At 45.7% G+C, this 15,666-nt stretch overlaps 1 protein-coding gene across 1 annotated transcript in view; it reads right to left on the reverse strand.

Moving 5' to 3' along the window:
- The window catches only part of LOC121001647 (death associated protein), a 77,578-nt gene extending 66,610 nt beyond the window's left edge, over positions 1-10,968 (reverse strand). Inside the window, exon 1 of the mRNA XM_040432820.1 lies at positions 10,737-10,968. Within this exon, the coding sequence (XP_040288754.1) occupies positions 10,737-10,791 (55 nt within the window). The 5' untranslated portion in view covers positions 10,792-10,968. The remainder of the gene's footprint in view (positions 1-10,736) is intronic.
- Between the last annotated feature and the right edge of the window lie 4,698 nt (positions 10,969-15,666).

Raw genomic sequence — 15,666 nt, forward strand, 5'->3', positions numbered from 1 at the left:
TATAAATTATAATAATGCTGTGAGCTTGTGTCACAGGAGCAGTGTTCAGTCTGGTGTCACTGCTGTCACATGGAGCACCCTTAGGGTCCATTCACACATCCGTGTGTGTTTTGCGGATCCGCAAAATACGGACAACGACAATGTGCGTTCCGCATTTTGCGGACCGCACATCGCCGGCACTTATTAGAAAATGCCTATTCTTGTCAGCAATTGCGGACAAAAAAATAGGACATGTTCTATTTTATTTGGGACTGGAATTGCGGACCCGGAAGAAATGAATGGGTCCGCAAAATGCGGAACGGAATTACGGACGTGTGAATGGAGCCTTAGGGTGCCCCGCCCATAGAAGCTGCATGCTTAGTGCTGATTGCCAGGCTGCACCTGTACTTTCAAAATTAAATCACACCAAGTAGGGTGTAGGGTAAAAAATATACATAAACCTCTCAAATGTATGTATACTAATGCCAGAAGCCTGACTAATAAAACTGGGGAGCTGGAATTAGTGATGTGTGAGGAGGACTATGACATAGTGGGAATAACTGAGACATGGCTGGATGATGGCTATGACTGGGCGGTTAATGTACAAGGTTACAGTCTGTTTAGAAAGGATCATCAAAACCGGAGAGGGGGAGGGGTTTGCCTTTATGTAAAGTCTTGTCTAAAGCCCACAGTCCGGGAAGATATAAGTGAGGGACATGAACATGTGGAGTCACTGTGGGTAGAGATACATGGAGCTAAAAACAATAAAAAATTACTAATAGGAGTTTACTATAAACCACCTAATATACCAGAGTCCACAGAAAATCTACTACTGAACGAGATAGACGAGGCGGCAAATCATAATGAGGTGGGTATTATGGGGGACTTCAACTACCCAGATATAGACTGGGAAACTGAAACTTGTATATCTCATAAAGGAAACGGGTTCTTGGCAATAACCAAAAACAATTACCTCTCCCAACTGGTTCAGGACCCGATTAGAGGGACGACCATACTGGACTTCGTATTAACCAATAGGCCTGACAGAACAACAGACGTGCAGGTTGGTGGACACCTGGGAAATAGTGACCATAAAGTAATAACCTTCGAATTATCATTCAAAAGAGCGTTACTACAGGCAGGAACAAAAATACCAAAACTTCAAAAAAGCTAAAATTTAGCCAACTAAGAGGCCTAACTAACTGGGACAAAGTCCTCAAAAATAAAAATACAGCCACAAAATGGGATATCTTTAAAAGCATCCTAAAATCTCATTGTGAGAGGTACATACCGTATGGGAATAAAAGGTTAAGGAACAAAAAGAAACCAATGTGGATAAATAGAACTGTAAAGAAAGCAATAAAATGACAAAAAGAAAGCAAATAAATCACTAAAACAGGAGGGTAGCACGGAAGCACTGAAAAACTATAAGGAAAAAAATAGAACATGTAAAAAACTAATAAAAGCGGCCAAACTAGAAACCGAGAGATTAATTGCCAAAGAGTAAAACTAACCCTAAAATGTTCTTCAATTATATAAATGTTAAAAAGTATAAATCTGAAGGTGTCGGCCCTTTAAAGAGTAATGAGGGGGGAGTCGCAGAGAGCGACGAGGAGAAAGCAAAGCTGTTAAATATTTTTTTCTCCAATGTATTCCCCATTAAAAGTGTCCTGTCTGACCCAGGAAGAAGTACATCAGCGACTTAAAAAGATTAAAATAGACAAATCGCCAGGACCTGATGGCATACACCCCCCGTATCCTAAGGGAATTAAGTAATGTCATAGCCAGACCCTTATTTCTGATATTTGCGGACTCTATACTGACAGGGAATGTCCCACAGGATTGCGCATGGCAAACGTGGTGCCAATATTCAAAAACGGTCCAAAAACAGAGCCTGGAAACTATAGGCCGGTAAGTAACATCTGTTGTGGGTAAACTGTTTGAAGGTTTTCTGAGAGATGCCATCTTAGAGCATCTCAACGGAAATAAGCAAATAACGCCATATCAGCATGGCTTCGTGAGGGATCGGTCATGCCAAACTAATGTAATCAGTTTCTATGAAGAGGTAAGTTCTAGACTTGACAGCGAATCAATGGATGTCGTATATCTGGACTTCTCCAAAGCATTTGACACTGTACCACACAAAAGGTTAGTATATAAAATGAGAATGGTCGGACTGGGAGAAAATGTCTGTATGTGGGTAAGTAACTGGCTCAATGTTAGAAAACAGAGGGTGGTTATTAACGGTACATACGCAGATTCGGTCACTGTCACTAGTGGGGTACCTCAGGGGTCAGTATTGGGCCCTATTCTCTTCAATATATTTATTAATGATCTTGTAGAAGGCTTGCATAGTAAAGTATCAATTTTCACAAATGACACTAAACTGTGTAAAGTAATTAACACTGAAGAGGACAGTATACTGCTACAGAGGGATCTGGATAGATTGGAGGCTTGGTCAGATAAGTGGCAGATGAGGTTTAACACTGACAAATGTAAAGTTTTGCACATGGGAAGGAATAATGCAAGTCACCCGTACATACTAAATGGTAAGACACTTGGTAACACTGACATGGAAAAGGATCTAGGAATTTTAATAAACAGCAAACTAAGCTGCAAAAACCAGTGTCAGGCAGCTGCTGCCAAGGCCAATAGGATAATGGGTTGCATCAGAAGGGGCATAGATGCCCGTGATAAGAACATAGTCCTACCACTTTACAAATCGCGTCAGACCACACATGGAGTACTGTGTACAGTTCTGGGCTCCTGTGAACAAGGCAGACATAGCAGAGTTGGAGAGGGTCCAGAGGAGGGCAACTAAAGTAATAACTGGAATGGGGCAACTACAGTACCCTGAAAGATTATCAAAATTAGGGTTATTCACTTTAGAAAAAAGACGACTGAGGGGAGATCTAATAACTATGTATAAATATATCAGGGGTCAGTACATAGATCTATCCCATCATCTATTTATCCCCAGGACTAACTGTGACGAGGGGACATCCTCTGCCTCTGGAGGAAAAACCGGAATTAGTCTTACCGGTAATTCTGTTTCCATGAGATCATCACGACGGCATACAAGGAGATTGACCCCTGACCTCTGTAGGGGCAGGAACAGAGAAAGGTTAAATACCCTCCTCCCACCACCAACACCAGTGCTTCCAAAATCACACAGAGTAATCCGGTGGTGGCAAACAGTGAAAAAAGGTATTACTTCATACCTTCTAGAGACCCTCTAGGTCAAAAATTTAAAATCATAGGGAGGGAATAACGTGCCGTCGTGATGATCTCATGGAAACAGAATTACCGGTAAGACTAATTCCGTTTTTTCCATAGCATCATCACGACGGCATACAAGGAGATCTAAAAAATATATCAGTTAAGGGGGGGGGCTACAGCCTGGAGGACTTTCCGTCCAAAGGACAGATCAGATGATCTGGAAAAATCCAGGCGATAGTGCTTTATAAAAGTATGGATGATGGACCAAGTGGCAGCACGACAGATTTCCTCCAGAGAAGCCCCAGCTCTCTCTGCCTGAGAGGAAGACATGGCTCTAGTGGAATGGGCCCTAATGTTGACTGGACATGTAAGATTTTGTATTTGGTAACACAGACTAATGGTTTCTTTGAGCCAGCTAGCTATAGAGGACCGGGAGGCTTTTTGGCCCTTAAATCTTCCTCCAAAGAGAACTAGCAAGTTGTCGGATTTTCAAAACTTTTCCGTCACAGCGATATAGTTTAGGACTGCCCGTCTAACGTCCAGAGAGTGAAATCCAGAGTTCTTTGGATGTTGGGTTTATGCAAATGTGGAGATTTGTCCCCATTACAGGAACAGAAACGTTTCCAGATCTGAAGGTAGATTGCCGACGTTATATTCTTTCTGGAGGCTTTCAAAGTAGTAATAAACTTTGTCCGACAGGCCCTGAAGTTTCAAGGTTTGGGACTCAGAAACCAAGCTGCTAATTTCAAAAACTGAGGGTTTGGGTGCAGAACCGGACCCTGCTGGAGTAGATCCCCCCCGCACGGGAAGGGGCCACGGATCCTGGAGGGAGTATTTCTGGAGAGATGAGAACCAAACTTCTCTTTGGCCATAGGGGAGCGATCACAATTACCGTGGCCTTGTCCTGGTGAATTTTTTGTATCACCTTCGGAATTAAGGGAAGTGGAGGGAAAGCATAGCACAGTTTCCAATGCCAACGGATGGCGAAGTCGTCTAAAGCATAAGGTCTGTCCCTGGGGTTTAGAGAACAGAATGTCTCCACCTTTGAGTTTGCCCTGGTGGCAAACAGGTCCACGTCGGGCATCCCCCACTTCTTTACCACTAGCCTGAATACTTCTGGGCTTAGGGACCATTCCGTATGATCGATCCTGTGGCGGCTGAGAAAATCTGCTTCCTGATTTAGTATTCCTTTCAGATGAAATGCCGATATAGAGGCCACCTTCTGCTCTGCCCATGCAAAGATTTTTGTTGTCAGTGCTTGGAGGGTTGTTGACCGTGTTCCCCCTTGATGGGAAAGGTAGGCAATGGCCGTAGTGTTGTCTGATAGCACTTTTATGTGATGATGACACAGCATTCTCTCTGCTACCTTCAACGCTTCCCAGACTGCTCTCAGTTCCCTGAAATTTGATGACTGGGATCTGATTGAATTTGGCCAAGTGCCCTGGAATAGATGATCCCCCCCACCTTTGCGCCCCAGCCGGACAGACTTGCGTCTGTTACTACTTGTAATAGGGGAGTTTTCTGCCAGGGAGTTCCCCGGAATAAGTTTCCGTGGTTTTTCCACCAATTTAGGGACTGCAGTATCCGGGTTGGTGGAATCACTTGATGATCTAGAGAGGATTGGCACCTGTTCCAGACACTCAGGATCCAGGACTGAAGAGGTCTGAAGTGTATTTGACACCAGGGGACTGCCGGAATACAAGATGTTAACAGACCTAGCATACTCATCGCCTCTGATAGAGCAAGATCTTCTTTTCTGAAAGGATCTGATCTTTTGTTGAAGAACCAATATTTTGTCTAGGGGTAGGAATACCGCTTGCTTTCGGGAGTCCAGAATCATGCCTAGGAACCGAACTTCCCTTGAGGGGGTAAGGACAGACTTTTCTTTGTTCACAATCACCCGAGATAGTCTCGGATGGAGAGAAAGTACCTCAGATTTGAGTTGATTTGGCTGAAGTTTTTCGCTGATCAGAAGGAAATCGTCCAAATAAGGAATTATCATAAGTCCCTTCCTCCGGACGAAGGCGACCATCTCTACCACTACCTTGGTAAATATTCTCGGGGCTGATGAAATCCCGAAGGGAAGGGCTCTGAACTGGTAGTGAAGGATCTTCCCTGATATATCCTGGATTGCAAACCAGAGAAAACTCTGTGAATTGGTGTGAATGGGAATGTGGTAATAAGCGTCTCGCAGGTCTATTGTGCACATGAAGACGTCTTTGCTTAGCAGTGGGATTGTAGATGCCAGGGTTTCCATCCTGAATTTCTGATAACGAATAAACTTGTTTAATGGTTTCAGGTTTATGATAGTCCGAAACGTGCCTTCTTTTTTCTTGATTAGAAATAATGTTGAATAGTAACCCCTGCCTCTTTCTAGAGGCGGAACTGGTGAGATTACATTCATCTGATGAAGTTTCTGGACTCCCTGCCAAAGGTTTGTTTGGAACCGTGTCAGTGAAAATTTGTTTGGGGGTCTTGAAGACCACTCTATTTGATAGCCTGCGCCGACTACCTTGGAGATCCAGGGATTCTGGGAGATAGATTCCCATGTCCCCAGGAATTTTGAGAGTCTTCCCCCCCCACTCCGGCGTCATTGCTTATCGGAGGATTTTTGGTGGGAGGAGGATTGTCCTCTTCTTCTTCCCCCCTTTGGATAACTCCAGCGCCCCGATATCCCTTTCCCCCTGAAGTTTCTCTCTTGATTCGAGGAGGAGCGAAAAGGATACCGACGTCTGAAGGGACGATCTTCCGGAAACCCAGACCAGCACTTCATCCAAAGGGCTCGTCTGGCTGCGTTGGAAAGTGCCGCATCTCTGGCGGAGAAACGGACTGACTCGGCTGAGGCATCCGCCAGGAAGGCCGTGGCGGATTTTAAAAGAGGGAGAGAATTGAGAATTTCCTCCCTAGATGTTTTATCTTTTATATGGGTTTCTAATTCTCCCAACCAAAGATACATGGATCTGGCGACTGATGTAGCCGCAATATTGGTTTTAATATTAAACATGGACGCCTCCCAGGATTTCCTGAGAAGGCTGTCCGCTTTGCGATCCATCGAATCCTTAAGTTGGGAGGCATCCTCAAATGGAAGGGATGTCTTTTTGTTCACTTTAGCGACTTGTACATCTATTTTGGGGATCTCATTGAAAATTTTAGACTCCTCAGGATCAAATACCAATCTATTTTTGAACGAAGCCGAGACTCCTAGCCGTCTTTCTGGGTCTGCCCATTCATCAAGTACCATATCTTTAATACTCTCGTTAATGGGAAATACACAAGTTTTTTTAACTCTCAAACATTTCTTCTTGTACAGAATGGGTACGTTGTACCTCCTCCACTCCCATGGTAGACCTGACCGCCCTCAATAGGTCGGACATATCCTCAGTAGAAAAGTAATATCTACGACCACTATCCACTGAGTCCGAATCAGAGACTCTTTCCCCCTCTTCCCATGACCTGATGGAGTGGACACTCTCGTCTGCTATAACTTCTAGGTCAGAAGGGGACGGAGATCTAACCCGCTTTCTTTTAGGTTGCGGCAAATCGGGGGGATTAGTGGACAGGTGGGCCAAAGATGAACGAATCTCTTCTTTTAGAGAGGGTGCTTCATCCCGTACAATATTTGATATACAATGCTTGCACAATTTTTGGGGATAGTTGTCAGGAAGTCTGCCACTACATGAGACACATTTGAGGGATTTCCTGATCTTTTTTGGGGTTTCTTTAGATACCTAAAAGAAAGGAGAAGGAGAGAGAGAAAGAAAGAGAAAGATCCCTCGAAGCAGAGACAAAACCCACAGTAAAAACTGGGAGAATAAACTCTCTCTCTCACTCTTCTACAGCAGGAGAGGGGGAATCAAGAAGACTCCCTGACCTACTACTTATAATACCCCCGAAGGGGACTCACGGATGGAGGCAGCGTCGGTTCAGCTCTAGGGGACCGCTCTGTCCCAGACATAGTACCGGATACTTCATCCTCTTCCTGGCAGGTAAGGGTTCCGCAAATAGGGGGACTGATCCTTGGAAGCGTCTCCCTAGAGTTCGGGCCTCGGCTTTAAGCCGGGCCCCACGCTGAACGCCGTCCAAGTCACTTCCGGGAAGCCGGCCGTGACATCATAACTATGCGCCTCGGGCGCCAACGCGCAACCCAGCTGCAGCCTCAGTAGGCCAGAAGGGAGTCTGCACCGAGGGAACAGACCCCGGAATTACCGGGACGAGATAGAGCCCCACACCCCCTGCCCAGCGTTAGTACCAGACCGTGGGAGGGCAGGGGGACGCCTGCAGGGTGCCGGCGATTTTTCCAAGGTAACTAAAAATAAGAAAAAAAAATGAGACAAGTTTCCTTAGCTTCATCTCCCTGCATACAGGGAGACTTTTCTCTGCCCTGTCCTCTGTAGGGACAGGAAACACTGGTGTTGGGAGGAGGGTATTTAACCTTTCTCTGTTCCTGCCCCTACAGAGGTCAGGGGTCAATCTCCTTGTATGCCGTCGTGATGATGCTATGGAAAGAAGGTTTGTACACAGACATAGAAGAGGATTCTTTACGGTAAGAGCAGTGAGACTATGGAACTCTCTGCCTGAGGAGTTGGTGATGGCGAGTACAATAAAGGAATTTAAAGAGGACCTTTCACTTGTAAAAACTATGTGAACTAAATATGCTGCCATGTAGAGCGGCGCCCGGGGATCTCACTGCACTTACTATTATCCCCGGGCGCCGCTCCGTTCTCCCGTTATGCCCTCGGGTACCTTTGCTCCTTAGGTTATAGTAGGCGGGTCTTCCCTTGTCCTGTGGGCGTCTCCTTCTCCTAGGCTGCAGTGCTGGCCAATCGCAGCGCACAGCTCACAGCCTGGGAGGTTTTTTTCTTCCAGGCTGTGAGCTGTGCGCTGCGATTGGCCAGCGCTACAGCCTAGGAGAAGGAGACGCCCACAGGACAAGGGAAGACACCGCCTACTATAACTTAAGGAGCAAAGGTACCGGAGGGCATAACGGGAGAACGGAGCGGCGCCCGGGGATAATAGTAAGTGCAGTGAGATCCCCGGGCGCCGCTCTACATGGCAGCATACTTAGTTCACATAGTTTTTACAAGTGAAAGGTCCTCTTTAAGAGGGGCCTGGATGTATTTCTGGAGTGTAATAATATTACAGGCTATAGCTACTAGAGAGGGGTCGTTGATCCAGGGAGTTATTCTGATTGCCTGAAAAAATTGGCTTCTACCTCAGTTTTTTTTTTGCCTTCCTCTGGATCAACTTGTAGGATAACAGGCCGAACTGGATGGACAAGTGTCATTTTTTTCGGCCTTATGTACTATGTTATGTTACCAAGTACAACCTGGCAGTTGGCAGTAATCTGCATGCAGTTACTGTGGCTGCGCCACACCATGTGCGGGCAGCTGATATTTCTATAGAGGAATTTTCTTCAAAGACTATTTGCCTACAAAAGCCTCAAAGGTCACCCAGTCCCCCAGAAATGTATGTGAACTGCTGGACATTTTCCCACAGCTTTCACAACAGTCAGTGCATTGATGTGAATATTGGAGGTGTCAGCACCTACTGAGAGTTGTAGTTTTACAACACTAGACTGTGGCACACTATAGGATTAAAAGGGGTTGTTCAGCTTTGGGACCTGTTTGTGTGTGGAGTGGACAGCCACATGTTGTACCTGTTGGAGACCAAAAAAAACCCTGCTTATCTGTTCCCCGCTACTTCCTTCAGTCCCATCCTGTGAACTTCCAGGCAGACAGGGGTGTGCTGCTGCAGCCAATGACTGACATCAGTGGTGGCATGTCCCCAAGTGACCCATCACTGCTGGGCAATATGCTGCTTTGGAAGGAGACACTGCTGAGACCAGTCATTGGCTGCAGCAGAGCATATGAACCCATCAGTCTGAAAGTTTATAGAAGGTGGACCAGAAGACCATGGGAATGGAGCAGCAGGGGAGTATCATATATATTTTTTCAATAGGTACGACATGATGCTGCCCACACTTCATTTTGATCCCAAAGCTGGACAACACCCTTAGGCCTCATGCAAACGACTGTATGTATTATGCGTGTGCATTCCGTGTTTTGCGGAACGGAAGAGCTGGCCCCTAATAGAACAGTACTATCCTTGTCCGTAATGCGGACAATAATAGGACATGTTCTATTTTTTGCGGACGGACATACGGAAACAATGCACATGGAGCAACTTCCATTTTTTTCGCGGACCCATTGAAGTGAATGGTTCCGTATACGGTCCTCAAATAGAAAAAACTAAAAAAATACGTTTGTGTGCATGAGGCCTTAAAAGGGGTTTTTCTTCTCACCTGTGAAAGACAGTTTAGCTCAGGGATCAGCAGCATTCGGCCCTCCAGCTGCTGTGAAACTACAACTCCCAGCATGCAAACATGCTTGGCTGTTCTTCTAACTCCCATAGAAGTGAATGAAGCATTCTGAGAGTTGTCGTTTTTGAACAGCTGGAGGTTGCTAATCCCTGGTTTAGCTAAAACTCTGCTGAGGCCGCTGTCCTGGCTGCCAGCTCCTCCACTCAGGGTCCTGACCAGATGCGTCCACTTTTTATCTATTCAGCGTCATAGTAGTAAATGTAGCTGACAGGAAACGAAGCACACACACGCATCAGCACCCAAGTCATGGAGTCCACAGCCGGGATAGCAGCATCAGCGGAGTATTAGCTAAACTGTCTTCAACAGGTTAGTTTTTATAGGCCAGAGAACCCCTTTAAGGTAACATGGGCTACATTCACACAATGGAATACTTTCGGCAGCAGCAATCTGGGGCTGACACGCAGATTTCTGCTGCAGATACATTATAAGTTTTAAATCCAGTCATTTTACCATGGCAGCACCAAAGGTTTCTTTTCCTTAAAGGGACACTGTCACCTGGATTTCACTTACTGAGCTATTAACATCACCACATTAGTCTCCACGATTTACATAAAAATATATTGGTATTACTGCCCTGTGTCTTTTATTTGGTCTATAAAATCACTGGGCTCCGAAGTAATGGGAGCGGCTGGGCTCCATCGGCCGGAGGGACAGCCCCTTGGGCTCCTTATTGAGGTAATGAACATATTAATAAAACTGATTTATAGACCAAATAAAAGACAAAGGACAGTAATGGCAATATATTTGAATGTAAATCGTGGAGACTGATGTGGTGATGCTAATAGGTCAGTAAGTGACATCCAGGTGACAGTGTCCCTTTAAGGCTAACAGAATAGGGCTGTAAAAACCCCTTTCACGTGTATGGGTTGCAGATTTTGGGGCATAATACCCTCCAAAATCCACATAAGCATTCAGTCATGAGAACATACCCCTAGTTTTTTTTTCTACAAGCTGCTGTGCCATCCTACTAAACCCCTCAATCCACTGACTGTGGTGCCCTGGCATGAGGAGGTGCACCCCTGGAGGTACCATGACACTTCCTGCAGCTACCGACAGGCTCGCCATATGGCATCTCAGGAGCCCACCCGGCCTCTGAAAACTCCCATCTGCACACGAGCTACAGCACAAAGCAAGCAAGCAAAGCAAAGCGAGCCAATACCGGCAGGCAGGTGACCAGCTTTGGTGTCCGATTTCTCTTTAGGAGGAGAGGACATGTCTTCTTCTGTTTCGGACCTTCTCCTTCTAACAGCAGCCACCTAAAGGCGCAGCGGATCCCTGCTTTCTGGACCCAATCCCCGCCCAACTTTCATTTTGTTCGCTGCTTCCCACTTCTTTCAGGCTTCCAAGAGCCCGCCCGCAGCGAATGCCCTCCTGTCTACGTGGCTGCACTGGGGCGCTATTTATTATGCTCGTTTTTTCCCCCATCAAACTTTATTGAAAACGAACAGTGACGAATACATACATGCGCTGTGCACGGCAGGGCCTGCTCTGCTGCTGGGGATGATTCAGAGCTCCTGAAATGCATTCTCTATTTTAAAAAAATGGCATTGACATTGTTAAAATGCTGTTTAATGTTAGCTAGAAAATAATGGCCCTTCATTATGGCCAGTTTGGCATGAACGTGTTATGGCCACCTATGTGCACCTGTAAGGCATGTCTCCCATTCTAAGTGTCCCTCTTTTGGAGGGACAGTCCTTGGTTTTGACCAAAGTCTCTCTGTGCACCTTAAAGGGGTTTTCCAAGATTTTTATACTGATCAGTGAGCGTCTGGAACCTGGGATCCCCATGGATAAGCTGTTTAAGGCAGCGGTGCTGCAGTGCCCCTTCTCTTAGCTTTTCCTATGCTGAGTGAGGACACCTTCATGTGTCACCTGGCCTAGGAGCAGCTCAGCCCCATAGAAGTCAATTGAGCTGTGCACCATACCTAGGGTTGCCACCTTTCCCAACAAAAACTACTGGCCAAGTTAAGCCACACCCCAGTAATAGTAATGCCCCCATTAGTGCCACCCAGAATTAATAATGCCCCCATTAGTGCCCCCAGGATTAATAATGCTCCCATTAGTGCCCCCCAGAATTAATAGTGCCCCCAGTAATATTAATGCCCTCATTAGTGCCCCCAATAATAATAATGCTTGACGAACATTCCACATATGAAGAAGAATGGGATGAATAGAGAGAGATAAATGACTGAAGAACATTCCACATATGAAGAAGAATAATGCCCCTATTAGTGCACCCCAGAATTAATGCCCCCCCTCAATAAAAGTAATGGCCCCATTAGTGCTCTCCAGTAAAAATAGTGCCCCCATGAAGAATAATGCCCCCATTAGTGCGTCCCAGTAAGAATAGTGCCCCAGGAAGAATAATGCCTCCATTTGTGTCCCCAGGAAGAATAATGCGCCCATTAGTGCCCCCAGGAAGAATAATTACTCCATTTGTGCCCCCAGGAAGAATAATGCTCCTATTAGTGCCCCCAGGAAGAATAATGCCCCCACTAGTGCCCCCAAGGAAGAATAATGCCCCCATTAGTGCCCCTAGGAAGAATAATGCCCCATTAGTGCCCCCCAGGAAGAATAATACCCCATTAATGCCCCCAAGGAAGAATAATGCCCCCCATTAATGCCCTCTTCTCTGCTTCTGCCACAAAAAAAAAACTCGCCTTCTCCATTTGCTCGCACCACTGTGAATGCTCACTGCTGACTGGAAGCTCAGGACAGGACCTGCGCTCCAGCGTGATGATGTCTGGCAGTTCCTGTTCATCCAATGAGCCGTGGGAGAAAATGGAGGAGGTTAGTGCTTTTTTTTAATTTTATTTTTTTAACACAAGTGGGGGAGGTAAAGGCTGTACTAATAGGCGCTCCTTAAAGGGTTTCTACCACTTCATTTCACATAATTAGCTTTCAGACACTAGCGATCCGCTAGTGTCTGCTCTACCAAACAATCCTAATATAATAGCTTTTGGGGCAGCCGTTTCGCAAAAAAAAGAACTTATATCGATATGCTAATGAGCCTCTAGGTGCTATGGGGGCGTCAGCACCTAGAGGCTCGGTCTACCTTCACAAAATGCCGCCGCCCAGCGCGTCCCTCCAGCCCGCCCATCTCCTCCGGAATGCGATCCTCCCTGTGAGCGTATGTATTCGGCGCATGCGCAGTGAATGTCTGACCGCTTCCCTGCTCAGACATCTCCACTGCGCCTGCGCCGATGACGTCATAGTGCTCCGAGGAACAGGCGCAGTGGAGATGTCTGTGCAGAAAGCGGTCAGACATTCACTGCGCATGCGCCGAATACATACGCTCACAGGGAGGATCGCATTCCGGAGGAGATGGGCGGGCTGGAGGGATGCGCTGGGCGGCGGCATTTTGTGAAGGTAGACCGAGCCTCTAGGTGCTAATGACGCCCCCATAGCACCTAGAGACTCATTAGCATATCAATATAAGTTCTTTTTTTAGCAAAACGGCTGCCCCAAAAGCTATTATATTAGTATTGTTTGGCGATCCGCTAGTGTCTGAAAGCTAATTATGTGAAAACTAATTGGTAGAAACCCTTTAATGGAAGCTCTCATTAGTAGCAGTTCTTGTTGGAAAATACCTGCAAATAACATTTCCTGTAGAAAAAAATTACCGGCATCGGCCTGGCTACTAAAATACCGGCCTTGTCGGTGAGATACCAGCCAGGTGGCAACCCTAGCAATACCAAGTACAGCCGCTATACAATATACGACACTGTGCTTGATAAGCAGCAGCGGTCACAGGAGCACCAGTGCCTTCTCAAAAAAGCTGATTGGTGGGGGTCCTGATTGGTTCAGACCCGCATCGATTAGATACTGATGACCTATCCAACGGATAGGTCATCAATATAAAAATATCAAAAAACCCTTTTAAAGAGGACCTTTCACCGGTCCTGATATTACAATATAAGTACCTGGCAGTTTCCCGCCCTATATGCTAATCCATAGCATTGGCTCACCTTCTTCAATGACGCTCACTGCTGCTATTGGCCAGGGAGAAGGAGACGCCCCCTGAGAAACATAGCCATCTCCTCCTTCTCCCTGTACAGATGGTATGGATTAACATACAGGGCAGGAAACCAGAATGGGAGCACAGCGGGGGAATAAAGCAACCCATCAGAAAAAAAAATCTCATCTCCTCAATATACCCTACACTGCCTGGTACTTATATTGTAATGTCAGGACCGGTTGTAATGACCGGCGTCACGCAAAGGGAAGGAAATGGGAAGGCCCTGTCCAAGGGAGAGGGAAAGGTGGTGACCCCTGACTCACCTTGCGACTGGCACCTGACTGCCCTGACGTCCCTAGACGGGTTCCTCACCCGTACGCCGATCAAGTGCCTAGACCCTGGCTTTCCCTAGGATGAGCCCTGAGTAGTGAATGGGGCGGTGGGATCACTAGTCCGCACCACTGACACTAAGAGGAAAACACCAAGGAGAGGACAGACAATACAGACAAACATATAATCCCAGGTGGGCGACAACAACAGACCACCAAGGCCCAACAGGGATCCGGAGGGTAACATTCTGGAACAACAACCAGGGAACACAGCCACACAGCTCCAGTGGGTCAGTATAGAAGTCCAGGCAGGAAGCTCTATATCTAGCAACCAGAGAAGTGGGAGATGGGAATATAAGGAGGTTGGGATTGCTGGACAAGAAACAGCTGAGGAGAAGGAGCTATGGATCCCTGAGTGAGCCAAAAAGGGTTGCAAGGCAAACCCAGAAAGCTACCATAAAGAAACAGCACAATCTTTCTACATAGAGCGCGCAGCCACCCGCTGCGACTTCCTGACCCCGGGTATAACGGAGTCAGGCGTGGCTCTTGACACCCTCGTGACACCGGTGAAAGGTCCTCTTTAAATGCCCATATTTTTGATCTGGGAAATAAATGTACATTAACCACCTCAGCCCCCATAGCTTAAACACCCTGAAAGACCAGGCCACTTTTTACACTTCTGACCTACACTACTTTCACCGTTTATTGCTCTCGTCATGCAACTTACCACCCAAATGAATTTTACCTCCTTTTCTTCTCACTAATAGAGCTTTCATTTGGTGGTATTTCATTGCTGCTGACATTTTTACTTTTTTTGTTATTAATCGAAATTTAACGATTTTTTTGCAAAAAAATGACATTTTTCACTTTCAGTTGTAAAATTTAGCAAAAAAAACGACATCCATATATAAATTTTGCTCTAAATTTATTGTTCTACATGTCTTTGATAAAAAAAAAATGTTTGGGTAAAAAAAAAAAATGGTTTGGGTAAAAGTTATAGCGTTTACAAACTATGGTACAAAAATGTGAATTTCCGCTTTTTGAAGCAGCTCTGACTTTCTGAGCACCTGTCATGTTTCCTGAGGTTCTACAATGGCCAGACAGTACAAACACCCCACAAATGACCACATTTCAGAAAGTAGACACCCTAAGGTATTCGCTGATGGGCATAGTGAGTTCATAGAACTTTTTATTTTTTGTCACAAGTTAGCGGAAAATGATGATTTTTTTTTTTTTTTTTTCTTACAAAGTCTCATATTCCACTAACTTGGGACAAAAAATAAAAACTTCCATGAACTCACTATGCCCATCAGCGAATACCTTGGGATGTCTTCTTTCCAAAATGGGGTCACTTGTGGGGTAGTTATACTGCCCTGGCATTCTAGGGGCCCAAATGTGTGGTAAGGAGTTTGAAATCAAATTCTGTAAAAAATGGCTGGTGAAATCCGAAAGGTGTCTTTTGCCAAGATATTTCTCTCACCCAGCATGGGTATATGTAAAATGACACCCCAAAACACATTCCCCAACTTCTCCTGAATACGGAGATACCACATGTGTGACACTTTTTTGCAGCCTAGGTGGGCAAAGGGGCCCATATTCCAAAGAGCACCTTTCGGATTTCACCGGTCATTTTTTACACATTTTGATTTCAAACTTCTTACCACACATTTGGGCCCCTAGAATGCCCCTAGAACTCACTATGCTGACGGGCATAGTGAGTTCATGGAAGTTTTTATTTTTTGTCACAAGTTAGTGGAATATGAGACTTTGTAAGAAAAAAAAAAGAAAAAAATAAATTATCAT

Source organism: Bufo bufo, chromosome 5 (genome assembly GCF_905171765.1).
Source record: "Bufo bufo chromosome 5, aBufBuf1.1, whole genome shotgun sequence".
Taxonomy (NCBI): domain Eukaryota; kingdom Metazoa; phylum Chordata; class Amphibia; order Anura; family Bufonidae; genus Bufo; species Bufo bufo.